The 27,889-nt window shown below is 35.4% G+C and overlaps 1 protein-coding gene across 9 annotated transcripts in view; it reads right to left on the bottom strand.

Moving 5' to 3' along the window:
• MAPK10 (mitogen-activated protein kinase 10) overlaps window positions 1-27,889 on the bottom strand; it is a 321,579-nt gene that overhangs the window by 76,507 nt on the left and 217,183 nt on the right. For 8 of the 9 annotated variants that reach the window (XM_045997788.1, XM_045997786.1, XM_045997795.1 and 5 more), the window contains 5 exons: window positions 15,262-15,391; window positions 11,311-11,369; window positions 10,317-10,455; window positions 9,439-9,604; window positions 6,481-6,552 (listed from right to left, as the gene is read on the bottom strand). In XM_045997788.1, coding sequence (XP_045853744.1) covers window positions 6,481-6,552; window positions 9,439-9,604; window positions 10,317-10,455; window positions 11,311-11,369; window positions 15,262-15,391 — 566 coding nt within the window. The remainder of the gene's footprint in view (window positions 1-6,480; window positions 6,553-9,438; window positions 9,605-10,316; window positions 10,456-11,310; window positions 11,370-15,261; window positions 15,392-27,889) is intronic. The other variant, XM_045997787.1, reaches the window with a different exon arrangement.

Here is a 27,889-nt window from a genome sequence, read left to right as displayed (position 1 = left end):
TTCTAATATCACATTGTTTCTTTGAAAAGTTTGTTTCAAAAGTTGTAAGTCTAGATAGTTAACAAGAGCACATTGTTTTAAACTTCAGTGAAGACATGGAATTATAAAAGACTAAAGAAACATATATTTTACACATGTAAATCTAAGTAAGAAAAATAACATTTATGGAATGCTAAATATTCTAATGCCAAGAAATCAAAGGAAGATTTTCTGTCTGAGGCTACTGATTCAACTTGCTTTTCTTGCTTTAGAACTTCTATGTCACTATATTATTAATTTTTAACCTTTATTTAAAACACTTTCTATTTCTGATTTGCTTTCTTATGAAACAGAAAAAATCCACTGAAACTTAGAGCAAAGGAGAAAACTTTTACCTTTATATTGTTACAAATGAAATAGACTAATAAACTTACAAAATATTTTGTCATAAAAAAGATTTAAATAATTTTTTGCTGCACCAATTTTGTTTTAAATGTCATTTTTCAAATTCCATGTAATTCTGTAGTGTATAGGATTAAGTAATTCAAAGAAGTCTTAATGTTGGAAAATGTCTTTTTCTTTAAACTTTTTTTTTTACTTTTCATTGTTCTGATCAATAAACAAAATACCCTGGCTCCAGATGTCTCACATCATCACCAATATCAGTACCTTCACTTTATTCTGTACATCAGGTTATAGAAGTATTTTAGCAAATGGCAAACTTTATTTTTCTTGCTTTTTACTGTTGTCTAATGCACAGATAATTTTCATTTCTCATCCTTTGAGAGAAATTTTTTATTCTAGGTAGACTTTCAGTTATTTTCATTTTTTATAGTTTACCTAATTCAATTTGAAGGTTATTTGGGCTGGAGTGTCCCCAATCTAATTAACTTTATAAAATAAATATTGTGTTTCTTAGCTTTGAAGGTATTTACAGGTATGTGTGTGTTTGTAAACATCTAATGTTTTATTTCCATAGCAATCCTGTAAGATAAGGAGAGGAGGTATTTTATGAAGTAAATAAAATTTAGAGGAGGTCACATGACCAAACAGAACAGGACCAGATGCCAGTTCTTGGAGCCCTATTCCAGTATGCACTTGACTTTCAGTGGACTGTGGAAGGAAGCAAGAGGGTTGCACACAGAAGGTATCACTGTTCACAAACTCTGTCCTAAGGGCCACCTGAGGCCAGGACAGTTTGAACGGAGTATCACAGCAATGACGAAAGAATGTGTCTTATAGTTTGTGGCTTTCCCCCTTGATATTTTTCACTTCATTAAAAAAAAAAAATCACTCAGGGGACACCTAGGTGGCTCAGTTGGTTGGGCGACTGCCTTCGGCTCATGATCCTGGAGTCCCGGGATCAAGTCCCGCATCGGGCTCCCTGCTCGGCAGGAAGTCTGCTTCTCCCTCTGACCCTCCCACTTCTCATTCTCTCTCTCAAAGAAATAAATAAAATCTTTTTTAAAAAATCACTCAGTATTCTATCTATAGAACTGTAGAGGAACAGGAAAAAATAATATGCTTTTAAACTTTTCTGCATGCATTTCTAGGAGACGGAACTTCTGAGTAGTCCTAGCGGAGCTTTGCGAAAGCTAGCCCTCAGCAGCTCTTCTCCTAGACATCAAGGGGTCAAAGGTCCAGATCCTCAATTTCTTGTCTTCCATTCCACCCTGGAAGTCCATCGGTTGCTGCTTCCTTGAAATATATCACCCTGAATTCCTTTTATGACCTCATGCCTTCTCCTGCCCTCTGCTGTACTCTGGTCTAGTCTCAACTTCCTGCAAAAGGGATATTCCTATTAGAATTGTGTCCCTCTTCCATCTTTCTAGATCACGTCTATCTGGAGTTCCCAATCTACTGATTCCTGTCTTACTCAGATTTTCTCAAAATAATAGTAAAAGAGTAGTAAACAAATTAATGGTAAAAATATATTCTTTTAAACAAGTACAGAGAAATAAAAGTGAAAAGTTTTTTTAATGTTCATGATTATCTGCAGTGTGTTTATGGGTATGAAAGAATGACTGAAGTTTTACTTCAGACCTTTATTTAAAGTCATAAATCATATATGGTTTGAGATAATACTGTATTACCATAATATTAGCCTCAGACTATAGTAATGTATTAGTTGCAAAAGTTTATTAGAAAGTAAGCATGGTTATTTCAAAGAGGTAAGAAGGAGTAAGAATATCTCTCTGCATTAGAGATTCACTTTGATTCACTTTACTTTGACTATTCTTAATTTTCATGTTCAAGCTTAGAAAAGCTATGACATTCATTAAATTTGAGGATGTTTTCCTTATTTACTCAAGTACATTTTGGACAAATCATTTATCTGTTCCTTAATAACTTGGCTCTTTGGCAAGTTTATATGTACATCATTTTCATCCTAACTGAAATTTCTCATGTCTTCAGAGGGAAAAGAAAAGTGGTCTATTTGGCCTTATTTGAAGATAATATACTTGAAGTCTAGAAATTTCAAATGAATACAGTATGCCTCTCTTTAATATCCCTGAGGTCCAAGGAACTCTGGCCAAGAACTCTAGATAATGGGCTTCACAAGTCTTGCTTGAAGAAGCTGTTGCCATTTGAAGTAGAATGGAAAAAAAAATGTAAAAAGAATATATCTAAAAGAAGTAGGCTTTAAGAAAGAATTTGTATTATATGAAAATTCTACTGGTATTATGAAACTTCAGTAATACAGAATATAGCATGACCCTTTTGGAGCTTGGGGAGGAGGAGGGAGTCAGGGACTAAATGTCCTTTAAAAAAAAAAAACACAACTTCTTTTGTGCAAAAAGAATGAATACTGTTACACTGAAAAAAAAATAAATAAATAGAAAACATAAACTAAAAAAAAAAAAATAAATAAAATAAATAAATAAAATAAATCTTTAAAAAAATAAATAAACTGCTACTGTGTATCACAGAGACCACTTCAATATATATGTATATTTTAATGGTTTCAAAATAAATTATTTAAGTAATTTAAAAAAAAAAAAAAAAAAAAAAAAAAAAAAAAAACACAACTTCTAAGACAGTGTAACTTTACTATAAGATATTGTTGAAAGAAACAAAATCTGAATGAAATGCAGAGTGACTGATACCTCTTCTATGACCATTGGATTAAAGGAGATAATGGACATCATATATTTACTGCTAACTTGAAATTTGTCATGGGCCGAAGAATTTTTAGTAATACTGTATGTCAATATATAGCCTATGAAATAGGTTTTAATCATAATACTATAATAAAAATTGAGTGTGTAATAGTGTATGTATGTATTATTAAACCATTCACATAATAAATACAAATATTTTATAAATAATCCTTTGGATATTAAAAAAATCAAAAAGTAATTAATGGAAAAGCAAATTTGTATGTATGTATGTGTACGTATGTGTGTATGTATGTATGTATTTTGCCAACACTTTAATAATCAAGAAACTACCTTATGATATCATCTGGATCATATCAGTAGCTCAGAAACCCACACAGTGTTTCTCAAAATGCAAAGACCATTTTAATGCAGGAAAATAGGTAAAACTTCAGTCATCAATAATAATTTCATAAGATTTCCCAATTTGTCAAGGTGTTTTACTATATTTGTTGTAGGTTCAGATTAAGAAAGAGAATGTTAAAAAGTTCTGTGGGAGAGAGGAATAATGTTGATCATGATGATAGAGTATTATCATATAATTTTTTACCCTCAGAAATTTAATAGAAATTACTCTGAATAATTATAAGGGAAAGTCACAAGAACTTATGATTGCTTTTTTTTTTTACATCTCTGAAGAGTCTCGGAAGAAACCATTTAGCATATACTACACTTGGCTATGACTGTCAGTACAGCCTGGAATCATTTCAATATGCTAAAATATTGGTATGATTCATCTCTCCATAAATACTCCCTCAATCCCAAATCTTGTATCTGATCATCATGGTTAGTGAAATTAATTCAATGCTCTGATATTTCAATTATTGATGGGAAGCTCTAATCATAAACTTGTAGCTTCATGTAAAGATTAATGAAACAATTCCACTCAAAAACACTGAGTACAGTAATCCACTGTTTAATAGGGATGCTACAATTTAATTTTTAAATGTGGTCATGACTTAAGATATTAAATTATAATTTTAATTAAAGGTAAAATGAACTAAGGAGTTAAATCTAAATAGAAACATTTCCAGAAAAATGGCAGTTCTTTTAACACATTATATCTGGAAATCATTTACTCATATTTAAGTAAAATTTAACTTAAGAAAGATGTTTTCCACTATAAATGACTTTACATAAATTTTCCATTGACTTTTAAGCCTGTATGCAACTCATTATCATATATGACAGTAGGCTATCAAAGACCATTCTTTATATGATCATCACTGAGATAAAGGAATACCAAATACAAAACCTTATCACAATCTAAATTTTTGTTTTAAAGTTTATTCAATTTCTAGGATCACTTTTTTCAAGGATATACATTTTATGTACTGATCTTAGCACAATTTACTCTCAGTTCTAAATATTTTCCTGAAACAAACTATAATAAAACGGAAAAAAGACCTCCAAGAAAACAATCATTGGAAGAATAGAGAATTATCAATATGATGTTATTATCTTTGTTTGCTTTTTTTCCTGAAAGACATTTTTGGCTAGAAAATGTTTTGACTTTTTCTAATTTTATTGGCTTTTAAATTTCATACTGCTAAAATAGGAGAAAAGTAATCCTGATAAATGTCTGAAGAGCTATAGTAGATCTCAGAGAACCAGGCCACATGGAAATCAAGTGACTTATATCACATGAAAATGAGATATTTTGTGACTTTTTATCTTCCACTAACCAGTGCATTATAAAGACATAGCTGTGCAACTTCACTTTGAGTATCTGATTGAGAAGTTCCTTTTTTTTTTGGTCTGAAATATATTATACCCCAAAGAAAAAAGCACATACATACACACACACACACACACACACACATACTCTTATGTTTATATGAAGTCAGTACATTTCAATATGAATTTAAATTATAATATTATTCAATCCAACTACCTTGGATATTTAATTTATCCTCAAAATATAAATGGTTTAAAATAAAAGTAAAAGGAAGTATTGTCATTTTAATATCAATATAAAAATTGAGATATTTCTTATGCTTTCTTTTTATATCCTCAAAATCTAGTATGCATTTTGCACATAAAATAAACCTTAGTTCAGACTAGTCATAATTTTAGTACTGAATAGCTGCATGTGGTTAGTGGCTACCTAATGGACAGTACAGTTTTAGAAGATGTCATTACTCTTGCTTTATTATTGGAATTTAGAGAGTATCTTACTAATACCCAGCAGAATAAATAAATGCCTACATAAATGAGTGCTCATGGTGGTATAAACTTCTCATTGAATCTACTAAATAATAACCCTAATCTTTCTTACATAATAAAAGAGTTCCTTAATAGAGTTTTCTCATTAATCAGATACACTATTTAATAGAGTTATGGACCACATATTTATTGCCAGTTTCTAAAAAATTTCATATATAGTAAATATACTAAACTCAATCTCGCATTATCACTGTTAAAGTTGGCAACTGTTCCACCTAGACTGGCATGATTGTGTGTTATGAGGGTATTTCTATATGTATAAAATATATTCTCTATTAATATACAAACTTTATTACCTACATATTGCAAACACTAATATGTGACATTGAGAATGAACTTTTGGTCATTTCAGAAATATGTGAGCTCATTTAATAATTCTAAATCACAGATAGCTCTCCAAGAAATTTCTGATGGAATCTAGTACAGGATTTAGTGGTAGAAGTTGAATAAATATTACTTCTTAAAGTTTTAAATTTCACTGGAAAAGCAATTATCTGGGCCTCAGTCTATCTCCAAGTCAAGTATGGGAAGCCTATTTTAAACCCTGCTGATCTCTGACAATCTGAATAATAATTATTATTTTTAAATGTGGAAGTTCATGTTTTAAGAAGGATATGCTATATTGACCTATTTAAGACTGGACAGTGTCAAGAGTAATTCAAATCAATGAAACTAGACAGAAGTTTAGGATGTCAGCAAGGAGAGAAATTATTATGCCTAAATGTTGTAGAAGCATAAAATGGTTTTAGAAAAAACGATGGAAAATACTTGCAAATAGTAACTCCTTTTGCTAGTTATAAAGATAAAGACATTTTAATAATTTGGGATTTGGTGACTTCTCTTATTTACAAAAAAATAGTATTGCTATTTTGAGTTACAGACAAGAAAATAATTTAAAGGAAAAAAAGCCCATTAAAAATTTAATTAAAACAGATCATTGCAGCAGGGAGTGTTCAGTACTGGTCAGATTATATAAATCATCACTTTGTTTTTTAATCACAATGACACCACTTACCCAACTTTTTGCTTCTATCTTTACTCTCCTGGTAAAATCATTATGTGTTTAAAGGGAGAGAGAACAAAACAGGTAAAGCTGCAGCAAAAGGTACAAGGATACAGTCCCTTCCTGGAAAGAGGATTTTGTGGCGAACCATTTCTCCCATAATGCATCCCACAGACCATATATCCACTAGAACAGGAGAGAGGGAAGTGAAGAAAAGGGAGGAAAGTAAAGTTAACTAAGATAATTGATCTCTGAAGGAGGAGGAAAAAAGAACAGTTTGATTAGAAGGTACCATTTCTGTCTCCCACCAAAAGTTACACCCAAATCAAAATCAACACTGTAATATACATTAGCAATGTTTAGTATGAGAATTCATATTAATTTTTGAAAATTACATTATGAGTACCTCAGATCACCTCTGTAGTGCCAGTGCCAAAGAGGTGACATGGAAAAACAGAAACTACACCAAATTCATCTCCATAGTTAAGGAGGCAGCTAAAAGAGACCAGGGGTTTTTGACTATTTGCTGGATATAGCGAAAATAATTTTAATCAACCTTTTCCATTTTCTATTCCACTCAGTTACATGGAATAGGGCAACAAGAGACCACTCTTTTGTTCCCTTTGTTTTTGTTTGTTTGTTTGTTTGTTTGTTTAGCTGGCTGGTTCAAAACAACGTACACTCAAGCAAATCCAAGAAACTAGGAAATGGCTAGAACCGGGGTTTAAAGGCAGAAGTATTGGAATCCCTGGTGTTCGGGACTTAGTTTTTCCTTCAGAAGTTATGCTTGTAAATAAACATCAGTTTTAGTTTCTATTTGAAGTATTTCAAGAACAAAGATATGATCAACTAGCACATGTATAAAGGAGTCATCTGGAAGTAAAGTGAAAAGGTATTAAAGGTGTTTAAAAAGTGTTTTGTTTGTTTGTATTGTTTATTTCTCAGTTGTCATACTCATTAACCAAACATGATTCACTTTCTCTTACCAATCTTTACCGTCTTCCAGCTTGCTTTTTAGTAAGGACCAAGGCAACTTTGGGGCAAAAACATTAGGCTGAAATGTTTGTTGGGGAAGGAAGGCAGGGTTAGGTGCATGGGATAGCTGGGCATGCCTGATAGAGGAACAAGCGGGTTTTCTGCATGATAACCTTCCTCTCATAGGCAAGAGGGCAGCACAAGGGTGCTAGCTATGCCTTCACAGATCTAGAGACGTAAAAAAAAATTAAGGCAGTAACTTGCAGCCTTTTCTGGTGAGGGAAGGAAAAGGGAGGAAATGACATGCCATTTGTGCAGCAAAGATCCATAACACCATGATAGGAAAATTCAGACCCTACCCCCAGAGCTCGGTAGATGTTTGACTTCTTGATTTCTTAAAATTGGTTCCCCTTTGATTTTTTTACAAACAGCCTGTGAAAAATGTATACAAATGTCTTCTTTTCCAAATAAGTTAGATGTGATATTAGACCTTGAGAAGAGGAGTAGATTTGCCTCTTCCAAGTTAAAAGGTAAGAGAATCCTGCCATCGTTCACCAAAATGAACCTGACCTTCCTAAGAGCTGACTTTCTCCCTTTCCTCTGCACAAATGCACAGAAGTATGGGCCTTCTTCTAACCTGAAAGTACACAAAGAAAGTTTTTAAAACTTTGGTGGCCAGGGAATTTTCATAAATGCACCCTGTAACACCTGCACATAAAAATAAATGGATAATTATTTTTATAAAATTTATAAAAATAGACTGCTAGGAATTAAATAGAATAAAACATAAAGTAACCATGCAAGATACATTAAGCACACACATCCAATCCTAATTTAAAATAATTTTGATTCTTAGGTTTATTAGATATATTTTTTAGTATGTTACATTACTTGTTAGAGGTATTCTTTTCAAAATAATATATGGCAAAGCATTCTAATAAATGTTTTATAAAGCCTTTAATAAAGTCAAATTGCAATGCGTTTTGAGGATTCTTTTCTTTAAAAGCATTCATGAATACTAGATTTTTCAATGAAAGCAGTAATATAAAATTCAATATTTTCTCCAATAATATAAAATTGAATATTTTCTCCATGATTTGGAACTTATAAAAATTTACTAGGTATTTGCTATCCTAAATATTACTCACAGAGCAGTTTAAAGGATTAAAGAAACTCTTATCTAACTTGAACAAATTGGATTATTCTAAATTGACTATTCTTTGAGCATTTGTAAGATTTTTGCTCCAAGGATTTGTGACATCTTTTTGTCTTTTCCTAGGACTAGAGCCATCAACCTAAGATAGCGATAACACCAAATGGCTAAATGCAACAGACTACTTCCTGTTTTCATACTCACTTGGAGCTAAGCTGCAACTCAGATAGCAATTTGTCTCAATAACTCCAGCATATGTGCTATCAATATTTGCTTGACTGTTTAATCAGATTCTATCCACAGTTCTTTTGGGCCATAACATATTAGTGTTCTTATGGCAAAGCTTACTTTTCAGAAACATTCTTCTCATTTTTTTTTTTAAAGATAAATTACGTAGGCTTTATTAACATTGAAGTTTTTATATGACAAAGGATATTTTAAACAAAGTTAAAAGATAATAGTCAATTGGGAAAAGACATTTCCTTTGCCTAGTGACAGGCAAAATACATATATTCAGAATAAATAAAGAACTACAGGGGCGCCTGGGTGGCTCAGTGGGTTAAAGCCTCTGCCTTCGGCTCAGGTCATGATCCCAGGGTGCTGGGATCGAGCCCCGCATCGGGCGCTCTGTTCCTCAGGGAGCCTGCTTCCTCCTCTCTCTCTGCCTGCCTCTCTGCCTAGTTGTGATTTCTCTCTGTCAAATAAATAAAATATTTAAAAAAAAAAAAGATTTGTAGTTCTTTTTTTTTTTTTAAACATTCTTCTCATTTTTAACGAGCGATTCTTCCTAGTAGCATTTTTAAAAACCTTCTAGATATGAAAGTTGGCAGTCCTATTAAAAATATATATACATATACATGAAAGAGAACATTGCCCTTGGCCATCTAACATGTATATACATTTTCTTCATGGTTTCAGTGACTGCTGTGCCGAAGCCTTCTTACCGTTCTCCTTGTAGCCCATTCCCAGAATAACCTCGGGGGCTCTATAATAACGTGTGACCACATAAGGAGTCATCATGAAGCTCGTGCCTGCCGTCCTGGCCAGTCCAAAGTCGAGGATTTTCAATGTACAATCAGACTTGACTACAATGTTACTTGGTTTTAAATCCTGACGACAGGAACAAGAGAAGAAATTAAAAGCCAGCAGCAAATGGAACATATAAGTTCTATCTACTCAATCAATATGGCAGTCTTGCAATAGTACTCTTAGGGTCCCCCTCCTTGACTGCAAAGTGCTATATGAAGCAAATGATTACTGCTCCGAAAGAAGTTTACAATTGGTTTTTTTGTTACTTTTAAGATATCTTCAAAAACTTCTTAAACCCAGAAGAGAACTGGACTATCAATTTTACAATTTAGGATCATCTTGGGAAGAGGTTTTAGAATAAATGACATATCATTTTTTGTCATTGTTAGGTTTCTCCTTGTGGCAACATAGACCTTTCAGCTTATTTTTCATTTCTAGGCCTGACAGAAGAGCAGATCAGAGAAGCTGTCTTTATACTGCCAGAGACAAATGGAAACGAACAGTCTTATTTCAGCTGCACATATGACCTCTGCCAATCAAGGGACTAGAAAACATGAGGCTTCTCAGAAGTTGACTCTCAATGCGCTGAAACAAAATATGAAACAAAAGCAGCTACAGTATCGCTTAAATTTTCTTCTACACATTAGTGAACTTTGTGCTAATTCTATTTTAAAAGAAATGAGGAAGTACATTATATTCAACCTACCCTTTCTACATAAAGAAAATAACCTACAGTTGCTCTTTCTTTTCTCCAGAAACACCTTAATTATACTTCTGGAGGAGGTGGTCTTACCCTGTGAATAATTCCAGCAGAATGAAGGTGCTTGATGCCACACAACATTTGGTATAGCAGGTAAGACATTCGTTCGTGGTCTAATTCCATCTGAATCACCTGACACAAGTTGGCATCCATCAGTTCCATGACTAAGTAACTGGAAAGTAAATCCACAAGGTTGGTTCTAAATCACAGGATCTGTGAAGTCCTTCAAAGAGGTCAGAATCCCCTCCTAAATCTGTAAGTCTTCCAAACTTCCCAGCTCTACCTTTGACCGAATTAAGACTATGAAAAGCTTTCATGTATTGCCCACATGTTAGCCAAGCCAACTCTACCACAAGGTTACTAGCAGAAGTGGCATTTATTAGTGTGCGGTTTCTGCTCATATATTTTCTATTTTCCCCCTACCCACATATTTTCTACCTTCATCTTGTCCTCACTTTTCCTCAAATTCCCTGAATTCTTTGTTCAGCATTACGATTGCAAATAAGAAAAAAAAAATTAGAATAGCATCTTCCACTAAATGCCATGTATCTGTGTCAAAGAAGACAATGTACTAGGATTCATTTTCTCTCCCCTGTTATTGTCACTTTACTTCTAGATAGATTCTTTTTGCACAAAATCAAAGGCACCACAGAAATAGAAATAAAGATTTTTAAATGATTTTTAACATGGTCTTCTTATAATTTAATTCTCAAAGTGAATAGAGTCATTCTAGAAAGCTCAAAGTCGATTGATAATAAAAATACATAATAATAAATCTTCTCTGATTAAATCAAGGATATTGGACATAAAGCACAAGCACCAGAAGACCGGACAGAAGCAGAAGTGTCTTTCCAGGAAGTAACACCAGAAACAGAACCTTCTGTTCCATCACTGGATCTTTTTCATTTGCTATTAGCTCTTATCTCCCTTCAGTCTCTACAAGGGATTTCATCCATTGATTTTGTCAATTTCCCTTGCATTGTTTGAGTGCTATGCTCTCCCTTTCTTCCTGAGTTTTGTTACTTACACATCTTGGAACTCCTCCAATGTTTTCTGGGGTGTGAAGACATTTAATAAACTAATAATCTGGAAAAGAAACAGTGGTAGGGACACAGGAAGGAGAGAAAGAAAAATGGAGAGAACGAATTATTTAAAAAGCATATTTAAACAAGTATTTAACCCAACTCAAAGTCATACATTAGTGCTACTATAGAAAGAGAAAAGTTGGAAAAAAATTTCTACAACGGTCTCACAGAACACAGAAAAATGTATTCAGAAAGGATACATGATGTATGTCTTCAAGTTAAATATAATAAAAAGCTTAAGTTCTTAGACAGAAGGAAGAGTCAGAGAAGGTATATAATTGAAATATTGCCTAGAGTGTGATCCTCCTTGGTAGAATACAGAGTTGTAGTTAACAAACAAAAAAAGAAGAAAAACCATGTAAGAAAAATGGGCAGCAGCAAAACACCCACCAAGATGTAGCAAGGTCATGTTGTTCTTCCAAATGAACGAAGTGGTGCTCTAACTTAAGATTTTTTTGTGTGTTGCTATTTAGTTTTTTGGCTTCTGTTTTACACACAAATATTATTTAAACTAAGCTATAATGATAGGTTGGGAAAAGGTATATTCTAGATGATATCAGTGTAAATGTAGTGGAAAATATATTTAAAAATTTATCAAAATTCTGTTTCGTAAATGTTTTGTTTCCTGTTTTGTTTATTTTATGTATTAGGTAGCAAAGAGGTTTGCCTTCTAACATAAGTAAATTAAAAAAAAAAACCAACTTTGCCACATTTCCAAATATACTGCGTACATAAACAACTGAAAATGTCCTTACAACTAAATATTCTCTATTAATGTGCCAGTACAAAATAAAAATTTTTAAATACGGATAACAATGTTCTACTCATAGGATAGAATCAACTATTTCACAAAAACTGGATAAGAACAAGTTTCAGATTTAAACATCTTTAAACTATGAATTAATAAATTTTAGTAAATTTTATGAGTGGCATGGAAACATATGAAGTGATTTTAAATATCTGAGAAATGCTGCAGTCAAATCTAGGGAATGATGTAGGCCTCACATAGCTTTCATTTGTTGAAGAATTATTGACAAAAAAAATCACAAAGTATCTTACTCTGTAAACTGATAGTGTGTGTTGAAAAATGTCTTTGTGATACATCTTTCATTGTGTAAATCACACATATTTGGGGGGCCTGTTTTTCTAGTATTTCATCAATCTTGCAAAGTAATTCATTTTGGTATTTGCTCAAACAAAATCATTAGAGACTGTGCACAGGCACACACACACACCCACACACCCCATATACAAACAACCCTTAAATATGGGAAAATGTTAACCTGTATCCCCTGGAAAATGAATAATCTAGCTATTCTAAAATTAATTTGGACAATAGCATTACAATTTTGCGTAAATCAAGATTATTTTAAAAGGTAACTTCTCCATTATGTATTCTTATTTTTGCATTTCCTAGTCCCTTGTTTTATAGCCTCATCTTCTCTGATTTCCCTTTGTTCTTTCTTTGCTCCCTTGTAAATTCTAATGTCTTCTACTAATCATTTGGAAACTGTGTCATTAAAAAAATCACATCACAGGTGTTTTCATTTTGTTTCAACAGTTTCACACAGGAATCTGATTCGGTTCCTTTATTCTAGCATCTTTAAAGTGTTTTTGTTTTTTTGACAGAGATCACAAGTAGGGAGAGAGGCAAGCCGTGAGAGAGGGGCAATCAGGCTCCCTGCTAAGCAGAGAACCCGATGCAGGGCTCTATCCCAGGACCCCAAGACCATGACCTGAGCCGAAGGCAGAGGCTTAACCCACAGAGTCACCCAGGCACCCCTATTCTAGTTTCTTAAAATGCAGATATGAATCAGTGTTTTTTCTGGCCCCACAATCACATTAGCTCTCACTTCCTAGAATTAAGCATTCATTTGCTAAATGCATTCTCTTCTCTATTATTAAAGATTTAGTTGGGATTACTTTACAGTTTTACTTTACTTTCCACAGCATTTACAGAGTTCTGCCTTCTGACTGCTTTTATTTAGTATCACAAGTACTAATGTGGAACTTCCATTTGGTTGTGAGTTCCTGTTAATGAGTTCCAGAAAATTAGTTCCACAGACGTACACAAGGGCACATGGACATACACAAAAGGGGGGTAGCAGCTGGAAAGCCATTTACAAATAATCCTTTCAATTGGGAACTTCTTTTTAGGTATCATAAATGTGAACCTCTTCATTTCAGTCAAGAACAGGGAGTAGGATTCCCTCAAATTTGCCAGACACATGGGAATTTCTCTATAGTGTGTTTAATGCATTATGGGGGTTGGAAGGAAGACTAGGGAAATATAAATATATGAAGTCACAAACTATCAAAATTTCCCATACAGTTGCTTCATTGATTGCATCTATCCATTTTCCATTGCCCATGGGATTTCTCATCCTGTCTGCTATCATAAAAATAGATTGCATTGGCCATGTGGTTAATCTTGTTCCTGCCTTTATTTAACATACTGGCAGAATAAATTGCTTTAGTAGAATGACTTTTCTTATGAATCACCCTTCCCATCATTTATATATTCCTTTTTAGAAGTACCATGTTCCTTGCATGGTCAAATTAGAGATGGGTGCATTCTTCATAAAATTTGCCTCTTTAGTGAGACCTTTCCTGCTCACTCTCTTTTAAAAAGTAAGCTCAACCACCCAGCACTGACTAGAATAATTTTCCTTTTTCGCTTTGTTTTCCCTAATAGTGCTTATCACCATCTGACATTCTCTACATTTGCCTATCTATTTTTCCGGATGGTCTTTTTCTTTCACCAGTACAACATGAACTCCACACAGGCAGGGATTAGCTTCTGTTATCTCCACTACTGTAATCTTAGCATCTATATCTGTACATGGGGCACATTTCATTTATTTAACAACTATGTATCAAATGGCTGAATCGCAAAGTCAGTGGAATAATAGAGGAAAAGAGAACATTGTCACTGGAGAAACAATCCACATATCTTCCAACTAAACTCTCATATATACATTTGCTTTTTCTTCGTGAGAGATGGTTGGCCTCATGACAAATTCCCTTGTTAGAAAAGGGAATCTCACATATCCTGTGAGATTTTCATACTTAAGAAAAACTTTGCAGGGAGTTAGGATAGCTATTGTTATAGTTTTAGTATAAGAATTTATCATTTATTTCCATCATACGTTTAGATGTAATAAGTTATATGCACTATACTTATAAATTCTTTATTAATAATAATTATTATTAAAATAATGAGTGATCTTGCATATACCCTTACTAAGAAGAATGGGAGCATAGAAAGAATTCTAGAAGCCTTTGTCTGCAGTGGAAGAAGCTTATACTCTGAAGTTGAAGAAAGTCCTATGATGGTGTACCCTACTTAGTTCCCATGAGAAAAGGTCTTGATGATCCTGATGGCCTTTGCAGATATGTCGCCACACATAGGCCCAGCCCTACAAAAAAGAAGATGCTGAAGCACAGTGACCATTCGAAGGCCACTGCTAGACTATAGCTAAAGGAAAAAGGAGATAAAAATTTTCATCTGTTAATAATTAAATTTAAATTATAAAGAAATATAGTTCTGCAGGATATTTTTTGGCTTTGTATTTTTTTGCTTTTGATTACTTTGGAAAAAGTCTGGAGCTCTCTGGTTATTTTGGAACAAGATAACCAAATATGATTAATTTCACAGCAGGAAATACCTATCAAATTTATCCCCTCTTCCACCATATGGTTTTGAGATGATTTTTAAGCAGAAAGCTATCATGAGGACAATGAAATCAAATGTAACATATGGAAGGATAAACAATCTTAACAGGCAGAAATGACAAAGTAAAGAAAGCCCTTCCTACTCAAGTTGGCACACGGATGTTCTTTCTCCAATCGCACAGCCTCCCACTGCCAGAGGGTTAAAGATAATGACTCACGTTCTTATGGTTCACACACTTCATGAGGACCAGCTCCCGGTAAGCTCTCTTGGCGTGCGTTTGGTTCTGAAAGGGTCTGCTGAGCTTCTTAATGGCCACATTTCTGTCAAGAACAGCATCATACGCAGCACTGCAGGGATCCAAGAGCAATCCAGAGTTAGGAACCAAGAAGCCCTTAGAATTTCTGCCGACTAATATGAGTAAGGGGATGGGTAAAGAAAATACTATTTTGGAATCCTTCTCTGATACTTTCTCCTCAGGTCCCATGCCAACCAGGCTGTGAATAAAGATCTAGAAGTGACTAGTATCAAACCATTCTACTTGCTAGGAAAAGAAAAAAAAAAAGGAGAGTATCTTGCCAAAAAACCCCAGCATATAATTGCCTCCTTGAGTGGGAGACAAAAGAAAAAAAGGAAAGTGCTCTGCTTTCTACAGGTCCAGCCATGTGAATGTGGCAAGTCATTTAATCTCTCTGAGCTTGAATTTCTCATCTAATAATATGTGATATTTAGGTTTTCTCTAGCTATAAAACTCCATTGTTGTTTGGTTATTTTAAGTGAACATTATTCTTTCCCCTTCACAGGAGCCATATTTAAGGTATGACATTCATTGCCATGAATGTAAATGTTGGTTGATGGTGAAGTGTGCACATTAACAATAATGAAGCTCAAAATAAGGAATGTAATCATAGGGTTTTTAGAAGCATGAATAACTGCATTTAAATACAAAGACAGGAATGAATGCCACTAACATTTGAAGCTTTCAAACTATTTGAGAGTGAAAATTTGCCATGCTTTGGAAAACAATCCATATACAGGACTGTTTCTCCCACACTCAGAATATGTGGGTCTGGGGATCAAATAAGGAACTGAGTCTCTTCTTGTTATTATACCTAATGACTCATTCACAGATTTTCTGTTCCTCCATCCCTGTGGCTTCAGATGGTGTTGGATTTTGTCTTAATTGCCAGGAAGGAATGCAGTAATCAGTGTTCTCTACAACTGATCTGTTGACTTGGAAGTGGCATTAACCATGCAGTGTTCATGCCACTAAACTAAAACAGCAAAAAGGGGTTACTGTATTGTAAGATAATGATGGACTAGCAGGATAAGATTGGACAAGGTCTTATAGTTCATCTGGTCCCTGTGTCCTTTTAATACTAATTCTTCCATTTGATACTTATTCTCCTCCAAAATATCTCCATAAAAAGTTTGGCCAGTCTCTACTTGAGCATCTCGAAAAACAGGATACATTAATATTGAGGCAGCTCATTATGTTGCTGAGAGTTAGAAAAGTCATCATTCTAATAAACAAAGCTGTCTCTATAGTTTCTGGTGACTTTCTTTGCCTACCAGGGTAACTCTTGAAGCAGAGTAGTCCCTTTTCCATTGTGGCATATCTATAATATCTGAAATCCATTAAAGGAATGAGCACAACCCTTGGTCTAGTCTATAAGCACCCAGTAGCTCTTGGCTCTTCTTATTTTTTCCCTAAGTCTTTTCTTCCTCAAACTAAACACCACTAATATCCTACCACCATTTGTCAGAATGAGATTTCAGGTCCTATCACCATCTAGTCAGTTTCCTCTGAATAAATTCCAGTCTGTTGTTATCTGGAAATGTGGATCCTGAACTGAATAAACATTGTGAGTCTAGGCACGGAGTATCACTGAAGATTAGGGAGCACTATCAACTTCTTTGTTCTTTCACTAGCTCCTTCACTCCACCCACACAGTTAATACAGCTAAGTCTGTCTTGGCTTCTTTGGTAACAGTATCACCCACTATTGATTCACAGTGAACCCATGTTAATTAAAAAGACTGTCTTTTTAAAAACCTGTGTTGCTTTCAAACTATTCATGGCAGCACTGATTCTGCTTCTTGTTAATCTACCAATGGTGGCACAGGTAAAGGAAAGAGTCAAATAGACCAACATCTTTTCAGTAGTGCCCACGAACAACAGTGAATTTGGAAACACAGAAATCAAATTTGTTTTCTGTAGCTAAGAAATTGTATCAGCAGAAAATCAATCAAAACAGTCACCTTAAAAAGAAAGAATAAATTTTAGGCCAAACAACTTAGGTGAAGTCATTAAATTATCTAAAGAAAAAATAACAATCAGTCATGTGGGCCTTAGAAAGGAATCAGAAAGGCAAATTCTGGCACATTTGACTGAAAAAGTGCCCTTCCAACGTAGGTCCAGGGACCCAGTCAGGCAGATGTGTACATCTGCATTTTGATTGGCAGAGAATGTGGACAGACAGCATTCTGCCCAGCATCCCCTGATGAGGCTGAGTCTATCTTCTGCAGTCAACATTCTGATCACGCTCTCCCTCAGATTTTTACATGCAGGCATATTACCTATATTTGGTCAGCTTGACTATTGCATTTCTCATGAGTTAGTAAATCAGCATCTGTTTTTTTATAGAGCCTCTAGTGGATGTTTGTCAGTGTGAGTTTGATCCCTGAGATACCAGTCAGATCCCGAAGGACAGTGGGCCATCTTCCAGCCTCATGTGAAATGCCTGAGAAAATGCCATGCTCTGGGGTTCCTGGCAGGTTCTGACCAGTGTCTCCCAGAAATGTTGTGGTTTTCTCCACACTGGTACCTCTTCCTTGAAGCTATTTTCGGTATGAATCTCAGCACTGCTTCTTACTAGATGTGAAGCTAGGGGCAAGCCACTTACACTCTCTGCCATTAGTTTCCTCACATTTGAAATGGAGATAACAGCCTGACAAGACTATTGCGATGAGTAAAAGAGGCAATAATGTATCTACAGTGCCTCACCAAGAGTAAGCTCTTCATAAATAATAACTATTCCTATTTTTAAAATCAGCATTCTTGTTGGAGTCATTATGTAATGGGGAATAAAATAGAACTTCCTATGGCATGTACTACAATTGGACATATATCTACTACTAGTCATCAGTTTTTAATCTTTCTGCTAACTACAAATCCACTTAACTATATTATTCTCTTGGCCACATTTCCCAAGTTTGTCCCGTGATATAAAAGTTCAGGGCAAATGCCTTGTTAAAATCTAGACATATTAAGCCATTTGGATCTATTACTTAACACTTACTAAGTTATCCAATACGATTTGTTTTTAATGAACGCTTTATTCCCAGTGGTTGCTACATCCTTTCTTAATGGCTCACAAAAGGTGTCTTTTCTAACCAATACTAAGGTCAATGTCAAGCTCAGCAGATGTCTCTTATAATCTCTCTCTTCCCTTTAAAGGAATAAGAATGTTTGCCTATCTACAGTTGAATGGAATACTCTGGTCTGGCTCACTGAATTTCCATTTGCCATCTTGTATCATGTCTTCTTGGCTGGAAGAGACTTGGGAGTTAAACGTACAATTCCCAGATTTTTGTAGCTAGTGCTCCAGACACCAATAAGATCCTGCCACGTAGATGCAGCTCAGAGATTTGTAAGGCAAAAGAGAGGGTGGTCATTTTCTACCATTTCTTGGTTGGAAAGCAAGGCCTCATGGAGATGTGAAATTTCCTTCTGCAAACAATCATTCATTATCCAAATTCCAGGGTGAGAAGAGGGGTTAAAGGAAAGGCAACAGTGGATTCTAGATTCCAGGGCCCAGTCACCAGCATCATGGACTAGCGACATCAGTTAACAAAGGCACAGTTTCAGCTCTGTGATTCCTAAATCTCAGTTACAATCATGTATTGTAACTGGAAGCTCAGTGGTTCTCGGATACTCAGAGGTGGGAGGTCCCCTGGTGACTCAGCTCTCTAGTGTCTGAGAGTCTTTCCAAGAAGCCCAGACTAGAGGCTACTTCTCCAGGCCTTCCAATGATTTTGAAAGCACCCAATTTACCATATTGCCTACTTTAAATGTTTCTGCCTCCTGCCATGAATCCCAGATGACACTACAATCATCCCCATCCTCTGTAATTCCTCAGTGATTACTGGCGGCAGTTTAGCAAACACATCTGAAAATTGGCATCAGTGGTGCTATATAGTCAGAAATTGATGTCTTAAAGTTCTCCATTACTCGAGTCATTTTTTTTAAGAGTCTTGGTTCATAGCACCTTATTTTTTTCTTTCAGTAGTTTTTTTTTTTCTTTTATCATCATGCAGGTAAGAGGTAAATCTTTATGAAGATTTTCCAGCAACTTTCCAGCAATTTTGCTAAAAATTTTCCACAATTTCTTGACACACAGTTACTAACTCACCTCCACTTCTGCCTGGCTTATTTATAACAGAAAGATGTAGCCTTTTGTTGTTATGTTCCTGTCATTTAATGATGCTACAAAGTTAAATTTACTTCCTTGAATGTATTTATATAAACACATGCATGGGGACATACACCTCTCTGCAGGCAACTCTTATTCTCAACATATTTAATAGGGTCTTTTTTTTTCTTTCTGGCAATTGCAGACAACCTCTTGCACAAATACTCATCTTAAATAATCATTCATTTGATAATCTTTCTTGTTCCCTTTCCCTTTCACATTTAAAACATTCTTGGTCATATTAACACGTTTATGGACCAAAGATAATTTATTTATTTATTTTTTTTCTTGGATTTTTTGCCCCAACTGGGTTCTTTTTTTTTTTTTCCATTTTATTTATTTTTTCAGCGTAACAGTATTCATTCTTTTTGCACAACACCCAGTGCTCCATGCAAAACGTGCCCTCAACATTACCCACCACCTGTTCCCCCAACCTCCCACCCCTGACCCTTCAAAACCCTCAGGTTGTTTTTCAGAGTCCATAGTCTCTTATGGTTCGCCTCCCCTCCCCAATGTCCATAGCCCGCTCCCCCTCTCCCAATCCCACCTCCCCCCAGGAACCCCCAGTTTGTTTTGTGAGATTAAGAGTCATTTATGGTTTGTCTCCCTCCCAATCCCATCTTGTTTCATTTATTCTTCTCCTATCCCCCTCCCCCCCCATGTTGCTTCTCCATGTCCTCATATCAGGGAGATCATATGATAGTTGTCTTTCTCCGATTGACTTATTTCACTAAGCATGATAAGATAATTTATTTTTTAAATTTTATTTATTTATTTGAGAGAGAGAGAGATAGTGAGAGAGAGCACAAATGGGGAGGAGAGGGAGAAGCAGACTCCCCGCTGAACAGAGAGCCCAACATGGGTCCCAGGACCCTGGGACCATGATCTGAGCTGAAGGCAAACACTTAACTGACTGAGCCACCCAGGCACCCTGCCAAAAGATAATTTTAAAAAAATCTCTAGGCCTTATGATAACTTTATCTTTAAAAAAAAAAAATTTAAAAAAAAAACACTTTAAAAACCTTATCATTGCTGCATCTTAAATGTCTTAAGCAATAGCCCAGCAGGCCACATTCCATCCTGGGTTAAACACTGCACTCTTCATTGCTCTTTTCTCTTTCCCACATTCTCATTTGACCTTTCCCCAAAGGCCTGGACTTTAGTCAAAAGCTACCAAAAATAAATAAATAAATAAATAAATAAAATTCTTCCCAATGGTTTTAAAAATCTTACTTTTATGCCCAAACATTACAGTCCTTAGAGATGCTCTGGAGATACTGATTCATTCTACCGAGGGGAACAGTGTTGGGGAACCTGCCAAACTCATCTCTGCCTCAGGACTTCCACAACCATTCCTCCTTCTGCTAGGCAGGCTCTTCCCACATCCTTATTTACCTGATTCCATCTTGTGATTCAGGTTTCAGCCCAAATATCATCTCCTCAATAGAAGCCTTCCCTAATCATCCCATTAAAAGCCAACAGTGAGTTTTTTGATTAGCCGCTTTTGTCATTGAATTGCTTAGCTATAGTAGGTTGCTTATATTTTGTCAGGGAACCTTTTGACTACAGCAATAGAATTCTAGCAATAGTGACTTAAGTAATAAAAATATTAATGGAAAGTCTAGAATTAGGCATATCCAGTTTTTAGGGATACATTATAACTCTTATAGACCCTAGGCACTTTTGACTTTTGATTTTCTGCAAACTGATTCTCAGCATATTAGAAAAAAAAAAAAAAAGCCAATGATAGAGCTCCTTCAGTGCATCAAAGGAAAGTACCGGTGCTGTGCTGCATTGCTAAGATTCCCCTTCAGTAATAAAGGACTTATTATCCCAGGTGCTGAGAGTGCTGCCAGCAAACAGTCCCTCAGCTCTTAACCACCTTTGGGTATAATTTCAGCAAAGATATGCTTAACCAAAGACTACACTTCTTCATGGGCAGCCTTCACTCAATGACTGATGAACATGGCATCGTAAATGCCTGACCACCTCATCCCAATACAGAACAGCTGGAAAGAGTCGTTGCATCTTCAGAACTCCCAGTAGGGTCAGCAGAGGCTTCCTTTGAGATTGTGTTGCAGCTGAACTTCTGCCTCTGTGCCTCTTGTCCTTCCCGCAGGTGTAAACCACTGAAACACTTCCTAATAAATCTCTTGCGTGCAGTCGCCATCTCATAGGATATTTTCTGGGAATACAACATTTGACATGCAATAACTCATGGCCAAACAGCAATAAGCTGTGGAGTTCACCTGGATCTTTCTCTAAGCAAAAGGCAGGGTCCAATTACAGACAAAAGTAGCTGCACTCAGAGCTCAACATCAAGTAAAGCCATTTCACCTTTGCAACAAACTAACCTAGATGACCACGCCTAGTGACATAGATTCCATCCAAAACCATTCAAGGAACAATGGAGTTGAAGTAGGGGCAGCAAGGGGCCCAGCAGCCCCTCCCTTGAAGACAGCATTGAAAGCAGCAACCATTCTAAACACTAGAAACTGAACTAGTGAATTGCAGCCCTTCAGTGGACTAGTGACAGGGAACATTTCACAAAGACCTACTACCTTGATGAAGAATATGGGACCAGCTAAACATACTTGTCACCACCAAAAACAGATGAACCCAAACAAGATGGCTGCCCTAGACATAAGGCAACCATATTCTTGGAAATCAAAATGGGATGATGGCATTGGACAAGAAACTGAAGGCTCCCAGAGAAGAACTACTTCATCTCGGTGAGATGGGGTTATAAGGTGCATGCAGGTACAGCCTCTCTTGCTCTTATTTCATCTGACAACTTGTCTCATGCCCACCCTGCTGCCTTTAATCAGTATTCAGTGCACCACCCATGTATGGTCATCCCATGTTTTAACCTATAGAATCCACAAAGCTGTCAGGCTGTCCTTTGATAGGGTAAGTTGGAAACTTGGGAATTTACAGTTTTGCTTGGTATGAAATATGTGAGGCTGGCCCATCTGTTATAGAGCGTATAGACAGCACATAGAGAGCAGTCAGAATATCCTTGAATGCATATTTGTCATTTATGTGGCATAAAGCTATAATTATTTACATTTTTAATGTCTAGTGAAGCTTCTTTAACTTTGCAATAAACCCTTTTGGCAAAAATAAAGAAAACTGAGATGACATATTTAATTAAAATACTACATACTGAATTTACATTTCTTATGTTTCCTCGGGCACAACCAGATGAAAACCAGAAAATAATTCTCCTAAAGGAACATCGGTACCTATTTCAAAGTCAGTAATTATTTCAAGAAGACTGTGTCCAAACACAGTGATTTAATACATGCACCTGCAAAAGATACATTTACAGATTACTCTTGAAATGTGACTTTTCATTTAGGTCAAATGTCTGTTTTTCTAAATTAGTTCTGTTCATTTTCAGCTCTAAGGGGTTTTGGGGGGGTTATGTATAAAAAGTTAAACAAAGCTGATAATATGTTCTATTAACAGAAAAATAATTTTGTAAGCATTTAAATTTTTGTTTCATTTTACCAAATGCTTCAAATATAAAATCAGTACTTTTCAAGAGTGGTTTGATTTTCTGTACAACTCAATGACTCAAAGTAAAACTTATGGAAATTCAAAGTGAAACATCTGACAATAGAGTGAAAAGTGTTTTGGTGGAGGAAGGGGTTGGGTGAGCCTGGTGGTGGGTATTACAAAGGGCACATTTTGCATGGATCACTGGGTGTGGCGCATAAACAAGGAATTCTGGAACACTGAAAAGAAATATAAAAATAACATTGAAGACCCGTTACTTGTTTTTTTTCCCAATAACACAAAAACACAATAACACAAATACAAATTATTTTGGAAAATGTTATCACACTAAAAACAATTTTCTTACTAAAATTAAGAAATCTGTGGAATAGAAAAGCATTTGAATTAGTTGCAATACAAATGTAATTCACATTGGGTCCAAATAAATTGCAGTATTCTATAAATCAAAATATAATTTGCATAAACCTGAAACTCATAAAATATGATATGTCAATTATATACCAATAAAAAATAGAATTTGTAGGTACCAAAATTTATAAATATTTTTACACATACATACATGGTGGGAATCACATTATTATAAAATTTTGAAGACCGAGCTGATGTTCAATCAAAAAAATAAAGGTGTTTTAACAAGGAAATCAACATTTTCTTGGCAGCCTTCATAATTCTGATTGAAGAACAACTTTGTAAGTAAGTCCTAAATTTTGGATGCTTTTTTTTTTTTCAAAATCATTTGGAAATCTTTATTCGTAGTATTCTTAGAATCCCAACACTTCAGCTCTTGAAGTTCTTAGGGAATAGCAGAATAGTTATAAACAGAACTTGCAAATAAAAGCACACTGAAATGCTCTGGAAGGAACTAAAGCGAGAAAGGAGCTGATAAATCAAATTCAAAAAAATGAGTTTTCAAAGAGAAGACATTAATTTTGAAATTCCATAAATATGATTTAGAATCCCTTAATTTGTAAGAATAATCTTTTGACAGAGTTCCTAATCCTATGGTATATTCATATTATGTATAGGATTTGAAGGAGTTCTTCATTTCAGGATATTTAAATTGTGATTTTAAGTACCTATAATTTTTCAGCATCTAAATGTGACAAACCATTAAAAGACTGTAAATATGGGCAACCTACTTGACAAGTCCTGTCTTATACAATTATTTATTAACAAAGGAGCTCTAAATGAAAGGGGGAAACAGTTTTTGTGGAAAAAAAACTGGGGCTGAAACACTCAAATATTGTAATACAAATCTAGAAATTTCACATACAATACAATTTCGCAATAATACAATCACATTAACAAAAGTCTTCAGAAAAATACCACTGAAACTGTATTATAGACAGAAAGGGCTAGAAGGTTTAGACTATTAAAATATATCAGAATTTAGGGGCGCCTGGGTGGCTTAGTGGGTTAAAGCCTCTGCCTTTCGCTCAGGTCATGATCCCAGGGTCCTGGGATCCAGCCCCGCATCGGGTTCTCTGCTTGGCAGGGAGTCTGCTTCCTCCTCTCTCTCTCTCTGCCTGCCTCTCTCCCTACTTGTGATCTCTATCTGTCAAATAAATAAATAAAATCTTTAAAAATATATATATATCAGAATATATAGCCTTCTTAGTGCAGTGGGCAGTGTGTCAGTCTCCTAAAATATATCAGAATATGCCAAGAATAAATTATTCTTCTCATGTTATATTTTTTATATTTAGTAAGCAATATAAATCAATTTTTGAATTTGTATTTTTAGTTTATTTCTTAAGAATAAGTTAATTTAAAAGTTTTAATAGCACGATTTTTACATCCATCAATGTATTTCAATGTGCCCTTTTACTATCAAACTTTTCCCAACTTAGAGATAAATGCGAAGGTCTCTATCGCTCATGACTACGGGACCTGGCTGAAGAGACTTTTGCAAGTTACTCCCGTAAGACAGAAGAGGCAGAAGAAAGGAACTGCTTTTCTGGAGTTACTGCTACATTCCCACCTTTAGCCATTTCCTAGCAATAAAATCTGAAGTAGGATTTATGGCTAGTAGTTTTATTTTAACAAGATTTTCCTTAAAGATCTGCAAAGCAACCTAGACAAGTTTCAGAACTTAGATGATGACTGACTTAGCTAAGGGGTGGGGCCTTACTGAATGCAACCTCTCTTTTTTTTCTGCCAGTAACTTGGCTCTGAAACAGCTGACTCTCAAATTGGCCTTGAGGTGAAAATGTGCTATGTTTAAAATGAACAAATTAGAGATGGTAAGATGGTCTTTTGGCTCAGGGGCTGGGACTATTTCTTTACACCCACAAAATTGATGAGATCCATTAGGTGACTGATAGGAGCCACAAATGGTTCCCATACATAAGACAAATGATAAGAGTCAACTTGGCCCAATCTATGGGCCTACCACCTCTTCCTCCACACCTGCCTCAGAACAATATTGCTCGCTTTTTGACCACACTCCACTATCCTGATGACCGGTGTAGGACTGCTCACTATGAAATGTTCCCAACAGCTCCCAACATGTCCATGTAGAATTTACATTGGGTATTGTTTATGCCCCAGGACTTCTTTATAGTGTTTATCTTTTTTTTTTATTCACTTCCTACTCTTGGACTACTCTTTGGACTGATATTTATGAAATTGAGTTCTGTCTCTGCAGCAGTTTGTTTGTAGCATCATTGTAGTAGAATTATTACATACTGACTTTTACTGCATCTTTTTCGGTCCTCAGTGCTCCTTAATGGCCCAAATCCCGAAGTATTTAGCTTTGTATCTTCTACATGCTTTTTGCATGAAATTGTATTTGCTATTGCTGAAGGTTTACTTCCAGAGCTTAAATATGTTAGTAAAAGGGCATTATATAAGCTAAAGGACAAAAGTGAAAATAAACTAAGCATCATACTAATAAAATGGCTGTTACATAGGATGCCAAATTACTTTCTCCAGCTATCGTGTCTTTCCCAAAACTCCTGATTCACGTATATAATTGTCTACCCAACACCTCTAATTGTACATCTCAGAAACATCTGAAAATTAATATGCCCCAAACTGAACAAACTTTTGATTTCTCTCTTAGCCTTAAATTGCCCTCCTCTGATCTTTCCCTTAAACAACCATTTGTTCAAGTGTAGAAGTCACTTCAATTTTTCCCTTCTCATCTCTTCCTCATATCTAATCCATAAAGAAGGACTGTAGTTACCTCCAATGTATATTTTCAAACTGATTCACTTAACTCAAACTCCCTTGCCATTACCATTCGTCAAATGCGCTACAGAGACTGACCCCTAAATGTCTCTTTGCACCAGTTCTTGCTTCTCTAAATCTATACCTGACCATTCTCACAGAGTCTTATTATATTTAAACTGGGCTATCCCTGCCTACATTATTTTGCGTCTAAGAATCCTGCTTATTTTTAGCACTTAAAGGAAAATGTCTTGGGTAGCACAGTCTTAATAATAATAGAACCTCATAAAGTTGCTATGAAAATTAAGGTAGCTGGGGCGCCTGGGTGGCTCAGTGGTTTAGGCCACTGCCTTCGGCTCGGGTCATGATCTCGGGGTCCTGGGATCGAGTCCCGCATCGGGCTCTCTGCTCGGCGGGGAGCCTGCTTCCCTCTCACTCTCTCTGCTTGCCTCTCTGCCTACTTGTGATCTCTCTCTGTCAAATAAATAAATAAAATCTAAAAAAAAAAAAAAAAAAAAAATTAAGGTAGCTTAACAACAGCAAACCCGCCCCACAGCTTGATTGTTCCCACGAGGGCAGGAGCCACATGAGTCTTGATCCTAATTTTTTCCTAGTTTTATTGAGATGCAATTGACATGTTATATTAAAGTAAATGATACGATTATTTGATAATGTATATATTGCAAAATGATTACCACAAATAAGCTTAGTTAACATCCATCACCTCATATAGTTAGAACGCTTTTTTCCTGTGATATAAACTTTTGAGATCTTTTCTCTTAGGGACATTCAAATATATAATACAGTATTGTTGACTATCGTCACCATGCATTACATCCCCAGAATCCCCAGTTATATATCTTCTAACTGGAAAGTTATTCCTTTAGACCACATTTACCTCATCCCCTACCTCACCCCATCTCTGGCAGCCACCGATCTGTTTCTGTAAGGTTTGTTTTTTCTTTAGATTCCACATATAAGTGCAGTTCTATATTATTTATCTTTCTCTGTCTGACTTATTTCATTTAGCACAATGCCCTCAAAGTTGTCATGTTGTCACAAATGGCAGAATTTCTTTTTATGGCTGAATAATATTCCATTACACACACCACATCATATCACATTTTCTTTACCCATCTGTCCATCAGTGGGCACTTAAGTTATTTCTATGTCTTGATGACTGTAAATAATGCTGTAATGAGAGTCTTTCTCACCTTTCCATTGAGGTGCCACAGTATCTGGCATATAGTTGACATTAAATAAGTATTTGTTAGGGTGCCTGAGTGGCCTTGTCGGTTAAGCCTCTGCCTTCGGCTCAGGTCTTGATCCCAGGGTCCTGAGATCAAGCCCACGTCAGGCTCCCTGCTCACCTGGGGAATCTACTTTTCCCCCTGCTCATGTGCTCTTTCTCACTCGCTCTCTCTATCTCTTTCAAATAAATAAATAAAATCTTTTAAAATAAATAAATAAATATTTGTTTAATGAGTAAACTAATTGATGATTGAAGTACTCCCAATGGTAGAGCAGAGTGAACTTATAGGTCTTGAATTTCAACAAACATGAGTTGAATAGCTATTAAATATTTTTGAAGTCTTATATGTTATCTTTAAAATTCATATAAAATCTGTATTTTAACCCCATATATATATCCATGTTTATTTTAAGATAAAATTTTATCTCC

This window comes from Meles meles, chromosome 2, assembly GCF_922984935.1.
Source record: "Meles meles chromosome 2, mMelMel3.1 paternal haplotype, whole genome shotgun sequence".
NCBI lineage: Eukaryota > Metazoa > Chordata > Mammalia > Carnivora > Mustelidae > Meles > Meles meles.
This window is presented reverse-complemented; position numbering and strand designations above follow the sequence as displayed.